Below are 20,236 nucleotides of genomic sequence, written 5' to 3'. Positions count from 1 at the left end.
ATGATTACGGGAGCTACCATCCTTCCCCCAATACTGGCAATTTTTTTTTTTCCTTAGTTTTTTCCTCCCTGTCTTCCAAGAATCATAACTTATTTATCTTTTCATCATCATCATGGCTATATGAGGACTTTATTGTGGGACGAGTTGTACTTTTCATTTTACCTTGTGATACACTGGAAAAGGGAAAAAACATCTTAGTGGGAACCTGTCAGGTGCAATATGCACCCAGAACCACGAGCAGTTCTGGTTACATATTGCTAATCACTGCCTAACTGTACCTGTATTTACTAGCATAGATAAAGAGATCTATAGAAAAAGTATTTCTAAAGATCCTTTATGATAAGCTAATGAGCGATGGGACTAGTCAAGGGCGTTAGTTCCTGCGCTCATTCTGCACTTTTAGCATGTTAGTACGCCCACAGGGGCGTGCTAACATGCTATTCAATGCAGCATTAACAGTGGTGTCGTGTGTACCTGTCTCTGCTGTCACCGCTGATCCGAAGTCCTGGTACTTCCGGGTCATGCGCACTAGACCTCTCTGAAGTCAGGACACGAACACCCGGCTTCATACTGCACATTACCAGAAGCGCCATGCATTCAGATCAGCGGTGACAGTGGACACAGGTACGCACGTCACCGCTAATGATAATGGGCAATGGGCATTGAATTGAATATTAGCACACCCCTGTGGGCATGCTAAGAGGGTGGAATCAGCACAGGAACGAATGCCCTAGTGACTAGTCCCTGCGCTCATTTACATATCATAAAGGATCTTTAAAAATACTTTTCTAAAGATCCCTTTATCTATGCTAGTGTATACAGGGACAGTTAGACAGGGAATAGAAATATGCACCCAGAACTGCTCGTGGTTCTGGGTGCATATTGGACCTGACAGGTTCCCAGTGAGATGGTGAAGAAATTAAAATAAAGAAAACTCAATTTTGTCTGTTTTTGGGTTTTATTCTTACACTTTTCATTGTATAAAAAAATGACCTGACAAGATTATTCCTCAAGCTATAGGATTGTGGTGATACCAAGTGTAAGCTTAAAAAAGAAACAAAAACCCTTTTGGATTGTTGCCATTTTCTTGAGACCAGTAATGTTTTATTTTCCTCGTTGTTGGAGCTGTGTGGGTGCTTGTTTCGTTTGGTGAACCATCGCCTTTATTTATTTTTACCATTTTTGGTATGTATAATACTTTGAACACTTTTTTTATTCTTTTTGGGGGGATGCAGACCAGCTTTGGTGTTATATTTTGTTCGGATAAGTTTGTTTCTTTGTAAATGGAGAAAAGGGAGGTGATTTTTATTTTTATATATATATATATATATATATATATGTGTTATATAATTTTTTATTTTTTTCTCCTTTCTTTTTTTACCCCACCACATCTTTCCTTACTGGGCTTGTACTTGTTATCGGCGAACTGGCGCTCCATCCGGATCGCTCCAATTAAGTGTTCCTGGCAATAATTGACAGTGGCGGATAAGGGTTAGACAACTCTGGTCGCTGCTATTAGAGGCATACAGTACAGACCAAAAGTTTGGATACACCTTCTCATTCAAAGAGTTTCCTTTATTGTCATCACTCTAAGATTTTTTTTATTTATTTTCAGGACTCTGAAAATTGTAGATTCACATTGAAGGCATCAAAACTATGAATTAAGACATGTGGAATGAAAAACTTAACAAAAAAGTATGACACAACTGAAAATATGTCTTATATTCTAGGTTCTTCAAAGTAGCCACCTTTTGATTTGATTACTGCTTTGCACACTCTTGGCATTCTCTTGATGAGCTTCAAGAGGTAGTCACCGGAAATGGTCTTGAAGGAGTTCCCAGAGATGCTTAGCACTTGTTGGCCCTTTTGCCTTCACTCTGCGGTCCAGCTCACCCCAAACCATCTCGATTGGGTTCAGGTCTGGTGACTGTGGAGACCAGGTCATATGGCGTAGCATCCCATCACTCTCCTTCTTAGTCAAATAGTCCTTACACAGCCTGGAGGTGTGTTTGGGGTCATTGTCCTGTTGAAAAATAACTGCTGGTCTAACTAAACGCAAACCGTATGGAATAGCACGCCGCTGCAAGATGCTGTGGTAGCCATGCTGGTTCAGTATGCCTTCAAGTTTGAATAAATCACCAACAGTGTCACCAGCAAAGCACCCCCACACCATCACACCTCCTCCTCCATGCTTCACAGTGGGAACCAGGCATGTAGAGTCCACCTGTCCACCTTTTCTGCGTCGCACAAAGACACGGTGGTTGGATCCAAAGATCTCAAATTTGGACTCATCAGACCAAATCACAGATTTCCACTGGTCTAATGTCCATTCCTTGTGTTCTTTAGCCCAAACAAGTCTCTTCTCCTTATTACCTGTCCTTAGCAGTGGTTTCCTAGCAGCTATTTTACCGTGAAGGCTGCTGCACAAAGTCTCCTCTTAACAGTTGTTCTAGAGATGTGTCTGCTGCTAGAACTCTGTGTGGCATTGACCTGGTCTCTAATCTGAGCTGCTCTTAACCTGCGATTTCTGAGGCTGGTGACTCGGATTAACTTATCTTCCACAGCAGAGGTGACTCTTGGTATTCCTTTCCTGGGGCGGTCCTCATGTGAGCCAGTTTGTTTGATGGTTTTTGCCACTGCACTTGGGGACACTTTCAAAGTTTTCCCAATTTTTCGGACTGACTGACCTTCAGTTCTTAAAGTAATGATGGTCACTCATTTTCTTTACTTAGCTGCTTTTTCCTTGCCATACTACACATTCTAACAGTCTATTCAGTAGGACTATCAGCTGTGTATCCACCAGACTTCTGCACAACACAACTGATGGTCCCAACCCCATTTATAAGGCAAGAAATCCCACTTATTAACCCTGACAGGGCGCACCTGTGAAGTGAGAACCATTTCCGGTGACTACCTCTTGAAGCTCATCAAGAGAATGCCAAGAGTGTGCAAAGCAGTAATCAAAGCAAAAGGTGGCTACTTTGAAGAACCTAGAATATAAGACATATTTTCAGTTGATTCATGCTTTTTTGTTAAGTATTTCATTCCACATGTGTTAATTCATAGTTTTGCCTTCAATGTGAATCTACAATTTTCAGAGTCCTGAAAATAAATAAAAAAATCTTAGAATGAGAAGGTGTGTCCAAACCTTTGGTCTGTACTGTATGCCAACTCTTAAAATACAATCAATAACCCGTCATTTGTGCATAGGACATGAAGTTTGAGCACACTCCATACACCGACATCAGATATGCACTGTACATGAAAGATGGCTGATGGGAGGAGGTTAAAGAGGTTGTTCACTACTTTGACATTGATGGCCTATCTTTAGGATAGGTCAACAATGTCTGATCGACCGGGGTCAGCCACCCTGCACTCCTGCTGATCAGCTGATCTTGATCCCGGCGGCAGCAGGCAAACGGAAATGCTCAGTTCCGATGCTGCTCTGTCTTCTGATAGCGGGCGCGGCCTTCACATCTGCCTCCCATTCTAATCAATATGAGGTGGATGTGCAGTGCTCGGGCGCTATCAGAAGATAGACAGCGCCGGAACTGAGCATTTCCTACTGCCGCCACCGGAACCAAGAACAGCTGATCCTTGAGATGGATCTACTCCTTCATTGGAGTCCAGCTGTGTTTAATTAAACTGACAGGTGTGTGTGCCTTTCCAAATCAAGTCCTGTCTATATAAGATCTCACAGCTCACAGTGTATACTGTAAAAACGGAGATGAAAGAAGACGGGTTTTTCAGCCGCGCTATGAACCACACCGTTGAAGATTCCTTAAGATATGACCGCCTTCTTCCTCAGGGAATAGAAATATATCTTCTATTCCCTGAGGAAGAAGGCGGTCATGCCTTTGAAACGCGTTGGAATGGCTCAATAAAAATATCTTAAGGAATCTTCAACGGTGTGGTTCATAGCGCGGCTGAAAAACCCGTCTTCTTTCATCTCCGTTTTTACAGTAACCACTTCTGACGGGGCCGCTGCTGAACCAGCTCAGCACTCCCATACGCTGTTATAGGGGTTGTGACTATCACAACCAGACCAGGTGAGTGCATCTCTTCACTTTCTTATACCCAAATATCGGGTAAGACCCTATTGCGCCCTTGTTTTCCCTACCACAGAAGCTCACAGTGTATGTCAGACCAAATGAGAATCATGAGGTCAAAGGAACTGCCCATGGAGCTCAGAGACAGAATTGTGGCAAGGCACAGATCTGGCCAAGGTTGCAAAACAATTTCTGCGGTATTCAAGGTTCCCAAGAGAACAGTGGCCTCCATAATCCTTTGGGACCACCAGAACTCTTCCTAGATCTGGCTGTCCAGCCAAACTGAGTAATCGTGGGAGAAGAGCCTTGGTGAGAGAGGTAAAGAAGAACCCCAAGATCACTGTGGCTGAGCCCCAGAGATGCAGTAGCGAGATGGGAGAAAGTACCACAAAGTCAACTATCACTGCAAGCCCTCCACCATTCGGGCCTTTTTTGGCAGAGTGGCCTGATGGAAGCCTCTACTCAGTGCAAGACATATGAAAGCCCGCATAGAGTTTGCAAAAAATCACATGAAGGACTCCCAGACTATGAGAAATAAGATTCTCTGGTCTGATGAGACAAAGAGAGAACTTTTTGATGATAATTCTAAGTGGTATGTGTGGAGAAAACCAGGCACTGCTCATCACCTGCCCAATACAATCCCAACAGTGAAACATGGTGGTGGCAGCATCATGCTATGGGGGTGTTTTTCAGCTGCAGGGACAGGACGACTGGATGCAATTGAAGTAAAGATGAATGTGGCCAAGTACAAAGATATCCTGGAAGAAAACCTCTTCCAGAGTGCTCTGGACCTCAGACTTGGCAGAAGTTTCACCTTCCAACAAGACAATGACCCTAAGCACACAGCTAAAATAACAAAGGAGTGGATCCAGAACAACTCTGTGACCATTTTTCACTGGCCAGCCAGAACCCTGACCTAAACCCAATTGAGCATCTCTGGAGAGACCTGAAAGTGGCGTCCATCAACGTTCACCATCCAACCTGACAGAACTGGAGAGGATCTGCAAAGAAGAATGGCAGAGGATCCCCAAATCCAGGACCCCAAGAAGACTCATGGCTGTACTAGCTCAAAAGGAGAGTTGTTCTACTCAATACTGAGCAAAGGGTCTGAATACTTATGACGATGTGATATTTCAGTTTTTCTTGTTTGATTTAAATTTGCAAAAATTTCTACATTTCTGTTTTTTTGTCTGTCAAGATGGCGTGCAGAGTGCACATTAATGAGAAAAAAAAATGAACTTTTTGGAATTTACCAAATGGCTGCAATGAAACAGAGTGAAAAATTTAAAGGGCTCTGAATACTTTCTGTACCCACTGTATGACTAGGTCCTGGGTTCAAATCCCGCAAAGAACAACCTCTGCAGGAGTTGCATGTCTCCCTGTGTTTTTGTGGGTTTGCTCCAGGTTCTCCAGTTTCTTCCCAGACTCCAAAGACACCAATCGGGACAGTGGTGATCACATCTGTAAGGTGCTGTGGAATTGTGCTATATAAGTGAGTAAAATAAATGAATGTATGATCCCTGAGATCTTCACCCATCATGAAAGGGTGGGGGGGTCATAAAGTCCTCTGAGTGACTGGAGCAGTGCTGTGACTAGTAATCCCCAGGAGACTACTCCATGTTTCCTTTCGTTTGATAAGTGTCAAAATAAAACCTAATCCATTCTATTAAACAATGCAATTCTGCCTCTCTCTACAGGGTCTGCTGTCTATCTTGCGTAAACTGAAAAGTAATCCCGAGCAGGAGGTCCGGATCCTGCTTCTGGGTCTCGATAATGCAGGAAAAACCACGCTGCTGAAGCAGTTAGCATCGGAGGACATCAGTCACATCACTCCAACACAGGTGAGCGTCAGGGGTCACTCATTTCAGGTAAATGTAGACCCCCGTTACCATCCCACCATTGTTGGTCCACATTTAGTTGTATAAGCCGCAATTTACATATTGGAATCGCTGCTTACAACATTGAGAATTCCTATAGGAGAGATACAAGTCCGTTAACCCAAGAATCCATCACACTAATGGCTGACAATGACTGTATTCTACTCTGGATAAGACTGTGATTCTAGGCTTTTTCTGTTGTGGTCGGATGCATTTGCTGTATAAATTCCTCAGTTCCCCATATTATAGTATACTAACTGCAGTACCTGGCGTTGCCCGGGATAGTAACGGTCTCTGTTTCTCTGCCAAATAAGGAATAACGTTTGGAACTCCATTCTATGTCTGAACTGGGTGCAAAAACCTAAAAAAACATCACTATATGGAGATAAGGTATGCACACCAGTGACTATGTAAGAGGAATACATGTAATAGCAGAAACTGCTGTGTGAATACTGACATGAAAAATCCAATAGCTATATGTAAGAATGAAATGTGAAAAATGGAACCTGCATTACTGCCATGGATATATGAATAAAGAGAAATTTAGCTACTGAATTGATCAATGCAATAGAGCCCCAACACTACGCCAAAGTATTTCTCTACGTTGGGGTCCCTAGCTTGTGTGTGTCCTCTCATGCAGTTAAAAAACTTACCGTGTATGGGAAGCTGAGACCCAGGCTATATATACGTATCATGTGGATTGGCAATAGGTGTGAGTGGGGAGGGTTCACAAACGAAAAACTACTAACAAATAAGGAATAACGTTTGGAACTCCATTCTATGTCTGAACTGGGTGCAAAAACCTGTTTCTCTGCCAGTCTGTCTGTCTGTTTCTCTATATCTGTCTGTGTCTCTGTCTCTTTGTTTGTGTCTGTGTCTCTGTCTCTTTGTTTGTCTGTCTCTTTCCCTGTCTGTCTCTCTCGATCTCTTTCACTGTCTGTCTCTCTCGATCTCTTTCCCTGTCTGTCTCTCTCGATCTCTTTCCCTGTCTGTCTCTTTGTCTGTGTCTACCTGTGTCTGTCTGTCTCTTTGTCTGCCTGCTCTTTCCCTGTGTCTACCTGTCTCTTTGTCTGCCCGTCTCTTTCCCTGTATGTCTGTCTTTTGTCTTTCTTTGTCTGTCTTTCCCTGACTGCATTGTGACATGCCAAAATTCCATTCAGGGGCATGGTGCACATTCTTCTGAAGTTCTGGCTGCATTGTAGCTCTCAACTCCATTGATTTTAATGGAGGCAAGTTTTTTGCCGAATAATTGTAAAGTGCGGGGGTTAAAATTTCCCCTCAAAACATAGTCTAATGACGTTCCCTGAGTCAAATGGGGTGTCAGTGCAAAATATCGTGATTGTACATACGACTGTGCGGATTCCTTTAGCGGACATGCGCGCACACACACACACACACACACACACACACACACACACACACACACATATATATACATACACTTAGCTTTATATATTAGATATGTAGGACGCCATACTGATGAAATTGGTTAGTATGTGGTTGGCCTTATCCTCTTCATGTCCTCCCCTCGATTAGCCGCTTCCGTGTTATTACATTTGTAGATTTCTTTGTTGTACATTGTAAAATTTGACGAACTGTAAAAAAAAAAAATCTAAATGCACCTGAAACCCCTGTACTGGTGCAGCTCTACACTGTGTGGGGCGCAGGTGGCTGCTTATACAGTAGTCACTAATTATTATCACTTGTTACCCCGTCCTCCCTCTAAACCAAGTACATGTCATACAACCATGTTGTCTACCTTCACAAAAAGGATAATTGATGATTATTTTTTTTAATGGCTTTGTTGTTTTTAGGGATTTAATATCAAGAGTGTACAATCTCAAGGGTTCAAACTCAACGTATGGGACATAGGCGGACAGAGGAAAATCAGGCCGTACTGGAGGAACTACTTTGAAAATACTGATGTACTTGTAAGTGATTTGGTTTAATAGTATATTATACAGTTAGAAAAGTTTCTCATTTTTAGGTGTTTTTTTTTTCTTTTTACATTGTTAGTATCCAACCTAGGCTATGTGCGCACACTGCGGATTTGTTTCTCCAGCGAAAAACGCACCTTCTGACAGAAAACCGCATCTACCTGTTGAAAAACGCACCAAAAACGCATTCAGTTTTGGTGCAGATTTACCATGTTTTTGTCTGCGGTTTTTTAACATTGTCAATGGCAAAACACAGGGAAAAACGCAAAAAAGAAATGACATGCTACTTCTTTTTGCTGCAGAAATTCTGCAGCAAAACCTTTAAGGAAAAAAGGCGCAACATACACACAGCATTTTGAATTGCTCATAGACTTTGCTGGGGAAGGACTGCATGAAGCTTCTGAACAAAAACTGCACCAATTCTGCAGCAAAAACGCAGTGTGTGCACAGGGCCTAAAAGGTATTTTGGGTACCAGACGTTATCGCCTATCCAGAGGATAAGGCTATGTGCGCACACTGAGTATTTGCAGAAATTTCTGCACCAAAAATGCAATGCGTTTTGCATGCATTTGGGGTCGAAAAATGCTGAAATAATTGACATTTTACAGATTTATTCCTGCACCAAATCTGCAAGAGATAAAAGCAACATGTGCACAAAACTTCAGAATTCTCATTGACTTTGCTGGTATAAGGAATTGCATGCAGTTTTGAGACAAAAGAGCACTAAAAAAAAAGCATCAATAGCGCACTGTGTGCACAGAGCCTAAGTGCTACATTCCTGTATCATTGGGGTCACTACTGAGACCTTTTAGATAACACTGACAATAACTGACATAAGCGTTTAAGCTTTGGCCCCTGCATTGATTCGGGGGTGCATCACATACACTTTTTATAGCGTGATTGCTGGTGATGACATCTGGCACAATACTTTCTATAGTTTTAGCCTCTAATGAAAACATCTTCTTTTCGTCTGTAAATAGATATATGTCATTGACAGCGCAGACAGAAAACGTTTTGAAGAAACGGGTCAGGTTGGTATTGATTTTGCCTTTTTCTGTTTGACCGTATATTTGTAACTTTTGTGCAATGGTTTATAAGGGTTTTCCATTACTATGATATATTGATGACTTAAAGGGGTTATTTCCTTTCAATAAAATGTCCTCGTGGCTGCAGTTCTCCCCATGTCAACCAGCAAGTCTTTGCTGCTGTTCCCGGTGTCTGACGATGGCAGTGGTGCTAACGCCACGTCAACAGCGCATGCACAAATCGGTAAGTTCAGTATGGAGTCCAGAATGGTGCGTTCCTGGGTATACGCCGATCTCACTGTTTGGTTGCCGCACTGTCAAGGTAATGTCAGCGCAACAGCCAATGCCAGACTTCGGGATCACCAGCAGATACTTGCCAGTGGACCCAGGGAAGGTGAGCACTGCACTGTTTTGTTTTTCTCTAATTAACTGCAGCCAGGGGAGAAATTTAATTGAAAGGGAACAACCACTTTAACGATCAGGATAGGTTATCAATATCAGATCAGTGGGAGTCTGACACCCAGCACCCCCACTAATCAGCTGGATGTATACAGTGTAGGGTGGATCCCCACTGCCTGGTGCAACAGATCAGCTCCTGCTCAAATAGGAGCTGATCTGTAGCAGCAATTAGAGCAGAACATCACTGATTTCCCCCCCCCCCAATCTATTCACAACTGGCTTCTGCCAGGGCTCAAAACAGCTGAACAGTTGGGGTGCTGGGTGTCGGATGCCCACCGATCTAATATTGATGACTTATACGGATGAATGGGCATCGATATCATAGTAATGTCAAACACATCTTTAATAATCCACAAGTTTTAATTTAGGTCATTCTCAGTAGGGATCAGTGAGCACTAAATTGCTCGCTACTCAATTCCAGCAGGTCGGACGCTTGTACGGGCTTGACTCAAGTACCGAATACAATGGAAGTCAATGGGAAACTCGAATATTTTTCAGGAAGACCCGAACAAGGGGGCTGGGGGGCAGGAAAATCACTGAAATGGATGGAAACCGTGCTCAAATCAAATGCGAACAGTATGAGGAAGACGCCTATATACATATCTGACTCCCACGTCGCTGCTCGAAACAATGTTGTCAGAGTATTACCCCACTTTACTTACTGACAATAAAACATACAAAATCGAAGATAAAATAGATTTAACAGGAAATAATGTTTAGGAAACATTCTTTCCTGTGTAATGATTTGTATAGGCAAAATAAATAAAACGAAAAAAAATATACCCTCCTCTACCCCCTTAATAAGCGGTTTCATCTCACTGTTTTTCCCCGTCACCTGTGACTACAGTAGATGACATAGTAGAGGGGGAAATAAAACTACTCCCACCAGTAGTCACCTGTAATTGTAATTTTAACCTTTTTACTATGTTATCAGGGCAATGATGTGCGTGACATGGTAGGACACATCCGGTTTCATTAATGAAGGAGGGACTCTGAACCTCACAAAGCCTATGTGGACAATGAAAGAACTGGCACAAATTTGGAGCAATAGGGACTCCGAGACACCCTATATTAGACATAAAGGAGGGCCTCATACAGATTGTGTTAAAATTGTTTGGTAGTGGTACTCCTAGACTCATAAAGACTATGCAGTAAGTGCAAGGGCTGCCAACAGTTAGGAGGGAATGCAATATACCCTGGAAGACACGTAGAGGAGGGCCTCAGAAAACATTTTTTCCTATTTTTTAATAAATGGAACACCTAGCCTGGTAAAGCCTAATCACTATGTGCAAGGGCTGAAAAACATTTAGCCCCTGGGGGGGGTTTACATCTATTTGTGGAAGAAAATTGTAGAGGTAGGCCTCACACATTGAAAACAATTTGAGTGAGGGCTTTCTTTTTACCCTCTTAAAATGTGGAGCAAGGGCTGCCTAATGACCCTCTTAAAAATTGAAGTGAGGGCCCCTTGATGACCTTCTAAAATTTTGGTGCAAGGACCGCCTGATGACCCCTAAACATTTTGAGTGAGGACCACCTGTTTACCCTCTAAAAATTAGGAGCAGGGGCTGCCTGAAGACCCAGTTTATATGGTGGAGGAGGAGAAAAAAAAAAGAGTAAACCATGCACCATATACCCTTTTTTGGGGGGAAGGGATGCATGGGAATACACCAGGAAAAAAAAAAAAAGGAAGCCTTGAATTGCCTTTATGTTCCGCTGCTGTCATCCTGTGGGGTTGAGAAGTCTAGGCCTTGTTCATTTTGATAAGAGTCAGCCTGTCAGCTGGACAGATGGAAATTTCTCCTTGTAGCGTGTGTTGAGAAGAGTGAACAACCAGTAATCAGTGTTGGCCAAAATGCATATAACGCGAGGGTCATGGGAAAGGCATGTGTGCAAGACTCCCAACAGGCAACACTTCCCTGTCAACACCAGGAAGACGACGCTCCATCTTCTTCTCCTCCTCATCTTCAGCCCATCCATGCTGAACAGATGGGATGAAGCTGGTGTGGCTAAAGGGTGCTTTACGCGCTATGACATTGCTGGCAATTGCTAGCAATGTTGAGCACGATAGCACCCGCCCCCGTCATTGTAATGATATGTGGTGATCGCTGCCGTAGCGAACATTATCGCTACGGCAGCGTCACATGCACATACCTGTGCAGCGACGTCGCTGTGACCGGCGAACTGCCTCCTTTCTAAGGGGGTGGTCCGTTCAGCATCACAGCGACGTCACAGCAGCGTCACTGAACCGCCGCCCAAAAGAAAAGGAGGGGAGGAGATGAGCGGCCAGAACATCTCGCCCACCTCCTTCCTCCTTTTCCGGTGGACGCAGGTAAGGAGATGTTTGTCGTTGCGGTGTCACACATAGCGATGTGTGCTGCCGCAGGAACGACAGACAACATCGTTACTGCAGCAGCAACGATAATTGGGAAGAGGGGGGCATGTCACCAATGAGCGATTTTGAACGTTTCTGTGACGATTCAAAATCGCTCATAGGTGTCACACACAACGACATCGCTAAAGCGGCCGGATGTGCGTCACAAATTCCGTGACCCCCAACGAGATTGCTTTAGCGATATCGTAGCGTGTAAAGCCACCTTAAAACCCTCTGTAGTGCAGCCAACCATCTCCTGTTCCTCCTCCTCCTCCTCAGCCACCTTTTCCTTATCTCAGAGCAGATTAGGTGATCATAAAATGAGGTTGGGATGGGTAGTATCACCCTGCATACTTTCTTCCTCCGTCTCCACTTGGTCTACATGCAGAGCTTATCCTTTAATTGTGAGCAGCAAGCGTTAGATACACTGAATATGGCATCATGACCTCTCACCATCTTGATTCATTCCACAAAGTTTAACCTAGAACCTCACAGATGTCAGACATCCATGGTCACTTGTCTGTTCTTATGTGCGGAGGCTGACCGGAATACCGACGGGCATGTTGTAGCTGGTAGTCAACTACTGCCCTCTTCCGGTCACAAAGCCTTGCCAACATGTGTAATGTGGCGTTGCAGCGCATGGTCACCAGTCAGCGAGAAAGCACTTATAAGCGCTGCTGCAGCACTGCCAGATTGGCGGCAGATGTAGCTGACTTGCGAAAATGTGCACACATGCGGAATACCTTCACAAGTAGCTCAAGCAAATCTGGGTAGGTTTTCAGAAACTGATTAACCACTAAGTTGAATACGTTGGCCCGACATGGTACGTGTGCAAGCTTGCCAAGCTTCAGAGTCACCACCAGGTTACAGCCATTATCACACGCAACTATGCCTGGTTGTAGGTTCAGCAGCGACATTCACAGATCTGTCTGATCTGTTATAACTTTCCACATCTTTGCCGCGTTGTGCTCATGGTCACCTAAACATTAGTTTCAGTAGAGCCTGTTGCCGCTTCACCGAGGCAGTGCTACCAGCTTGCGACTGATATGGACAACGTGATCCAACATGAGAATTCGAAGATGGAGGATGAAGAGGAAGAGGGGGTGCAAAAACTGGTGTAGGAGGTGGAGGAAACTCTAATAGAACGAAGGCCTCATTCCTCTACATCGGTAGCAACTGTGTGCCTTCCCAGGGTCCGACTCTGTCCCGGCATCAACAAAGTTCACCAAGTGTGCTGTCAGAAAAATGTTACGTCCCTTGGCACAAGTCCCTTGTCCACATGTCTGTTCTTAAGTGGTCCTTTCCAGTTGGTCAAGGCACGGGTGAGGTTTTGGACCACGTGCTGCTTTAAGGCTGGGACGACGCATTGGGAAAACTAGTGGCAGCTGGTGACCCAGTGCCGAGTCATGGCTACCTAGGTTTTGTGGATGAGCATGTTTGTTGTGCTGCCGCAGCAAGTACAGTATTATCTGGCCTACGGCCTCTGCGTGCACTACCATCAGCAGAACGTTCACTTCCCCGTCCCTTACCACACGCCATGCACATTTTAAATTGGGTATATAATATATATGCCTGCAAACCTTCCGGTATTAGTAGAGAAAGGACAGAATGTAGCCCTGAAAACGACTTGTGCAATTCAACCCTGCCTATATGCCTGCTGTAATCTTAGCTCTCCCTCCTAGATCAGCTCTCCCTGTACGGCTTCTATAGGACAGTGTGCAGAACATCGCGCACCCGGGTCTCATATAAGACCTGATGATGCGATGTGGCTGGCCCGTCACAGTAATGCCAGTAGCCAACATGGCTACGGTATTGCCATATATGGCATGTTGATTGGCCGTATAACATGCGCAAAACATGCGGGGCGGGAACTAGAGCATGGCGCTCGAGCACTCCCAATACTCAATCAAGTATCACGGGCGGCACGGTGGCTCAGTGGTTAGCACTGCAGTCTTGCAGCGCTGGGGTCCTGGGTTCAAATCCCACCAAGGACACCATCTGCAAGGAGTTTGTATGTTCTCCCAGTGTTTGCGGGAGTTTCCTCCGGGTACTCCGGTTTCCTCCCACACTCCAAAGACATACAGATTGTGAGCCCCAATGGGGACAGTGTTGCAAATGTATGTAAAGCGCTGTGGAATTAATAGCGCTATATAAATGAATAAAATTATTAATTAAATTATTATAAGTAATGAACGTACCTGAGCAGCCGAATGCTCCATCGAGTATTGAGCAGTGGTGAGCACGCGCGCTCATCACTATTTCACACATATTTTAGTTGTATTTTTCTTTTTAAGTCTTATTTCTGTACTTTACCCTTATTATCTCTCATCACAATCAGAAGTACCTAATTCTGTACAGCAGACTTCATGTACACACAAAATACCTGATGCTTATAGGATCGATGATAGTTAGGCCTGCTTCACATCAGCGGTATTTTGCCGCACAACCGGATCTGTCACAAATGCATTTCAGTTCCATTCTTTTCCAATGGAATTGCGGCGAGATGCGGTCACGTGCGGTTACAAGCATCATACACAACCACATGTGACCGCATCTTGCCGCGATTTCATTGCAAAAGAATGGAACTGAAATGCATTTGTGACAGATCCGGTTGTGCGGCAAAATACCGCTGATGTGAAGCGAGCCTTACAAAATCAGCTGCTACCGTGTTGACCTTCTATCACAAGCTTAGAGTACTATGAAACGGCAAATACACGTCTTACCCTTTATCTGGTCTTTATGAATGATATTTTTCTAAACAGACATGTGACTGCTGCAGCCAATCACATGCCGTAGTAGTGACCTCACTGGTTTCTTCTACAGTCTGTGAGTGGCTGCTGCGGTCACATGTCTGTGTTTCCAAGAATATCTTTCAGAGAGGCCGGGGTACAGTGACCGGGGTGGGGAGTCGGGAAGTGAAGGTGGAAAAGTAGCGAAGGATTGGTAATATCTAACTCAGTTTATTAATTTTATACTATTCTAAACTTTGGGGGGGGGGGACAATACCTGTAGAGTAGAGCCAGTTCATGGACATGTTAGGCATTTAACTGTTTGCACCAAGGTGTGATATATATTGCTATTTAGCACTTCCATTGAGAATAAATAGAGCTCCATTCAGTTGGTGGTCTTTAGATCGGGATCGGTGGGGACTCCGTGTTCAGAATAGCAGCAAACAGGACCGGGTCTGAGGATAACGCCATAACTTTGTACAAACCCTGAAAGGTTCTTCTACATGGATTGCTAGTCTGTAGAACAAACATTTGTAAGAATGTTTGTTCCCGATCTTTTGGTAGTATAAACATGGCAGCAAATGATTAATTGCTCATTGATCTCATCTTTTATGTTGCTTAGTAATCATTGTCAACAGCGCATCCCCCTAAAGGGCTGAGTCGACATCAAGCATCTACATAGCGTTTTTTCATCTGGATGACCACGTAGGCCTTACGGCCATTTCACACATCCGGCATTTTGCCAGATTGACGAATCTGGCACACTCTAGTACAGTGTTAATACTGTACAATGGCATCGCGGCAAGCTCTGGTCACATGACAGCCGCGATGCCATTGTACTGTATACACTGTACTGGAGTGTACCGGATCCGTCAATCTGGCGAAATGCCGGATGTGTGAAACGACCCTTAGGTACCACAATTAAACTCATGGCCATGCACATGTGCTGTAGAAGAAGGGGGCGACACAACTGCCAGCCCCCCCCGGAAAATAAAGGGTTTATATTTTGACATCCATTATGTCTTAGGCTATGTGTCCACGGTAGAATGTACCTGCGGATTTTTCTGCATGAAAATCCGCGACTTTCGCGGCAAATCCGCACCTTATTTTTGCCGCGGATTTACCGCGGATTACCGGGAATTTGCCGCGGATTTTGATGCGGATTTTTTTTTTTCCCCATTCTATACCCAAAATCCGCACCAAAATCCGCAACGATAATTGACATGCTGCAGATTTTTCCGGATCAAAATCCGCGGCAAATCCGGCGCGGAAAAATCCGCAGCATGGACACAGCATTTCCAAAATGCCATTGAAATGGCTTGGAAGTGCCGCTGCTGCAGATTTTCGGAAAATCCGCGGTAAATCCGCGGCAAATCCGCGGCAAAATCCGCAGCGTGGACACATAGCCTAAGGGTATGTTCACGCGTGGCCAAAAACCCAAAAGAGCGAACGTCCGGTCACGAATCTCTTACCTGTTTTATATGTTTAAGGAATTGGCAGAACTGTTGGACGAGGAGAAACTGAGCGGAGTTCCTGTGCTGATCTTTGCTAATAAACAGGACCTACTGACGGCTGCACCGGCCTCTGAAATCGCTGAAGGCCTAAATTTGCACACAATCAGGGACAGAGTCTGGCAGATTCAGTCGTGTTCGGCCCTCACAGGAGAGGGAGTACAGGTGAGTGACCCCGTAATATTATTACATGCAGATAATATAGTAACTATATACAGTTTTTTTGTCGTTCTACTGATCCTTTGATTCCGCACAGTTTCCTTCAATGGGGCTTCACAGCAATAGAAAGGTATAATTAAAACCATACAAAGAGCACTATCTGCTGGTCATCTGCGCCTTCTACAGTGTTCCTTTGTATAGTATTTAATTACACCTTTCTATTCCTGTGAAGCACCATTAGTATCCCAGTAGGGTCTGGCAAACCTAAGTGAGGAGCCTGGACACTGGCAGCGATTACATCCAGCGACATCTGTCTTAATGCCCTCTTTGGACTTGTGCCTACTGTAGCACAGCTCAATAAGGTGAGCTTTCATCTATCCAATTTTTCTCTATGTCCTAGCGTATTAACCCTATGAGTGCCCTCACTGGTTTTTACTCCAATTCTATTTTCAATAAAACATGTTCGAAAAATAAGTTTGTCCGTTTTAGTCTGGAATTTTCCAGGGCAGAAGCCTTAGGAAATAAGTGATCACATACACAATAGATAGCTTTTTGCTGAACGGTTGTTTGGCCGACATCTATCTATCTTGAGGTTTTTTTGCTTCATTCAAGAGACCTGCTACCAAACTCCTCCGACAGTGGCTGATCTCACTGAGAAGAAAAGGGCAGCCTGAAATCTGACATGCTGATCCTAATCTAATGAAGTTTCATGTCCTGGGATAAAAGCTATACCAGCCGTATAGTACAATACAAAGGGAAGGGAAAAGGAATACCCTATCGCTAGGGAAAGGGGGAAGTGGTGACCCCTGACAAACACCTGCAGCTCACCCTCACTACCCTCACCAGCCCTATACAGGTTCCGCACCTTTTGCCAAGCAATAATACCTCACCCTAGGCAAACCGTGATCTGAGCGCTAAGTATGGAGGATGGGTAGGCGCTCTTGTCAACACCACTAATACTAAGGGAGAGCAAAGGAAACAATACAGGGGAAACACAAATGCTACCACCTGAGCCCACATAGATAGCAAACGTCAAACACTTCTCTTAGCTGCAGCTACCACAAAAGTCTTTGGAACAACAAGCGAAGACGACCGTTGCAGGCCACATCCAGGAACAACTATGAACCGCACCCAAACTACTCTAGGTTAAGGTTTATAAAGGAAGTCAGAGGCTGGCAACAGAGAGGAAAAGCTGACAGCTTCCCAGGATCATAGTCTGCTGCTGCAGAAACAGGGAATTGTCAGATAACAACACGTGCTGCCAATCTCTGTGGGATTTTCTAACACTCACTGCCACTGGATCGTCATCCGGCCGTGACACATTCGTGAAACTAACGTCGTTTGTTGGAGGAGAGTCGGAGGCCCCCATAAACATTAGACAGACAGCCAAGCTCGCGACTATCAGTCTGTGCTAAAGTATCTAAGAGCCTTTTCCCTTCTGGCAGCCAGCCTCATTTTCCATTGATTCCCATGGTCTGGGGTGCCGGGATCCTCTTGATCAGCTGATCTCGCAAGGGACACGTATTTACAGATGTTGCATTTTTATAGGCTGTGCGTTTTACTTTGGAAGTAAACAATTTTCCAAACATCACAAGCTTTGGCTTTAAGTTGTGAAACTTGCAATTATTTTTATTTTTTTTACCGAACCAAGATTATAAGCTTAGATGGGGCTATCAACCTTATTGGGGTCCTATTAACAGGATTGGGGTCACTACACTATCAGTATGTTCTTATGTATCTGAGGTCTAGCATTTCAAACACGCCCCCGTGTCAAACTGATTCCGCATTAGGTAGTAAAGTAACTTATCATTTCTGTGTGTTTGGGAGAACAATCCAGCGACAGCCGACACAAGCGCTTTGCGTATATATAAAGCCGGGGACTGTGCAGTGAAGCAAGGCGAAGCATCCTCCACTACATCTGCTCATCTGCCCATTGCCAATGGCGTCATCTATCTCTGTACATACACATGTATACTTCATTTTTACTACTTTACTAGTACTCCGTGTCGGGAGAGAGAGTTTTGACAAGGGAATGTTTGAAACTCTAAACAGGAGCCTCATTAGGACATGCTGGGGGTGTAGAGGCCTCAAACGTAGTGACAGAATCCCTTTAACACATCTACTCCTATGTCACAGAATTAGAAGGGCTGTGCCGCTCAGTAAAGTACCAAAATTCGGAAGGAAGTCACAGATTTCTCATTTGAAATGGTGGAGATAAAGTTTTGTCCATTAGATGCAATTATGGGGGCGAGTCTTAAAATAAGCTGGCCAACAAATCTGAAGAGGCAGCGCGAAATGCTGCAGTGGAAATGTAATATAACAGAACATGCTCGATAATGAAATGGTCAGGGCTACCATAATGAGATACATAGGGGCCGATCCATCAAGACTGGCACAGCGCACGCTCGCACTACACCCAATATTGTAGACTAGAAAGCGCCAAATTCATTAGGAGGCGCACACCACTTAATTGATTCGCTGCCTCCTCTAAGTGGCCTGTACCTCCATGTGCCACCCTGGAAATGCTACTCCATTCAAGGGCTGGATGGATTTTACATACTGGCATAGCCACAACCCCATCCTGCCCTTGCCCCAAATTTGTACGTAATGCCCATTGTGCAGATTTCTTTTCAAACCTCAGAACCATTTTTTTTGTATTTTTGGGGGATGATTTAGCCCCATTCTCTTTTAAGTAGCGTTCTGCTTTGTCAGGGCCTCATGCTCTCGATCTTTGTGTGTTGTACATGTCTATAATTTATAGTTCCTGTGGCGCGTGGCTCCTTACTGCATCACGGAGGTATCCTATCCTCTAAGGATGTTTTCTAGGTAGATATACTCCCACATACAGCAGCACACACAGTCCTTGTGGCTCCATAGTATGCAGAGTCTATGTGCTGCCATACAACGCTTGTGCACGTGGCTCTCATGGAGACCTAATAAAGGGTGAGAGGTGTCAATAATGTGTGTTGTAGGGATAACGTCTTCTGTTGGAAGATTCCGATGCAACATATCACCTAGTAATGAAACTAGGTTTTTGCCACCTACTCTGAGAGCAGCATAATGTAGGGGCACAGATCCTGATTCCAGCAGTGTGTCACTTGGTGAGCTGCATAGTGTATTTTTTATAAAATCACTGTTTAATCAGCAGTAGATTAGCATTAGAGAACTACAGTAGTTGCTCTGCTGCCAGGTAGTCCAGCATAGTCATGAGCTATGTATAAATGCTAGATCTGCAGCAAATGTGAGGTAGCGACCGCCAATGTTGTCAATGGTCGCTATATATCGCACTGGAGAAGGTCCCTTGCGATATTAAACTGAAAATGTTACTATGGGACCTGTAGTTCCACAAGACTTGGTATTGTATTTAAGGGTCAGGTTCCCTTTAACAATAGCCAGTATGATGGACAGGTCTGGATAATTACATTCCTGGTCTGATTTAAAAGACTTTGTTTGGTCACATGGTCTCTGGGTGCTTGGAAGGACTTCACTTCCTGGAGGCACCCTGGAAGGAGTCCATGTGCATTAGGGTCAGCTGCAGTTTCCCATGATGTCACTGGCTTGGAGGCCAGGTGTATGGAATAGTGATGGGCAGTCCGGCTCTTTTAGGTTATCTGGTTCCCATGGCTCCGATCATCAAAAAGAGCCGACTCATTCAGATCGTTCTTGGCTCCCTAATAAATGTGTTCACCCCAGGTGAACACATATTTAAGATTATAGTAACGCCGATGAAACTCCGCCCACTCGTGGCTAAACCCTGCCCACTTACAAGGGACCAATTAGTTTGTTGAGTGGGCGGGGTTTAGCCGCGGGTGGGCAGGGTTTTAGCGGCGAAAAGAGCCGTTTAGAAAATGTAGTGGCTTTCACTGGGGATCCGGCTCCTGTCAGTCACAGCAGGGAGCCGGATCTTTGTGTCGGATCGTTTGCGACCGACACCTCACTAGTATGGAACCTGTGGTCGCTCTGCACTTAGGGAGCAGGAGTTCTCCTGGGATCTGGACTCACCGGCGTCCGTGCCTGAGAGCAAGGCACAATACCCGGTTGGTGATCTCAGAGAGGCAGTCTTTCTAAGGATCCGTGGAAACTCTTCTCAAGCTCCTGAAAAGCTGATGGAAATTTTTT

General features: G+C 44.6%; 1 protein-coding gene across 1 annotated transcript in view; it reads left to right on the top strand.

The window, feature by feature from the left end:
* The window catches only part of ARL3 (ARF like GTPase 3), an 89,800-nt gene that overhangs the window by 25,451 nt on the left and 44,113 nt on the right, over positions 1-20,236 (top strand). The window contains exons 2-5 of the mRNA XM_075348604.1: positions 5,747-5,890; positions 7,741-7,857; positions 8,844-8,894; positions 15,938-16,123. Of these exons, the coding sequence (XP_075204719.1) occupies positions 5,747-5,890; positions 7,741-7,857; positions 8,844-8,894; positions 15,938-16,123 (498 nt within the window). The remainder of the gene's footprint in view (positions 1-5,746; positions 5,891-7,740; positions 7,858-8,843; positions 8,895-15,937; positions 16,124-20,236) is intronic.

Source organism: Anomaloglossus baeobatrachus, chromosome 5, assembly GCF_048569485.1.
Source record: "Anomaloglossus baeobatrachus isolate aAnoBae1 chromosome 5, aAnoBae1.hap1, whole genome shotgun sequence".
NCBI lineage: Eukaryota > Metazoa > Chordata > Amphibia > Anura > Aromobatidae > Anomaloglossus > Anomaloglossus baeobatrachus.
The sequence above is the reverse complement of the archived record's forward strand: the minus strand, read 5'-3'. Positions and strand labels throughout refer to the sequence as shown.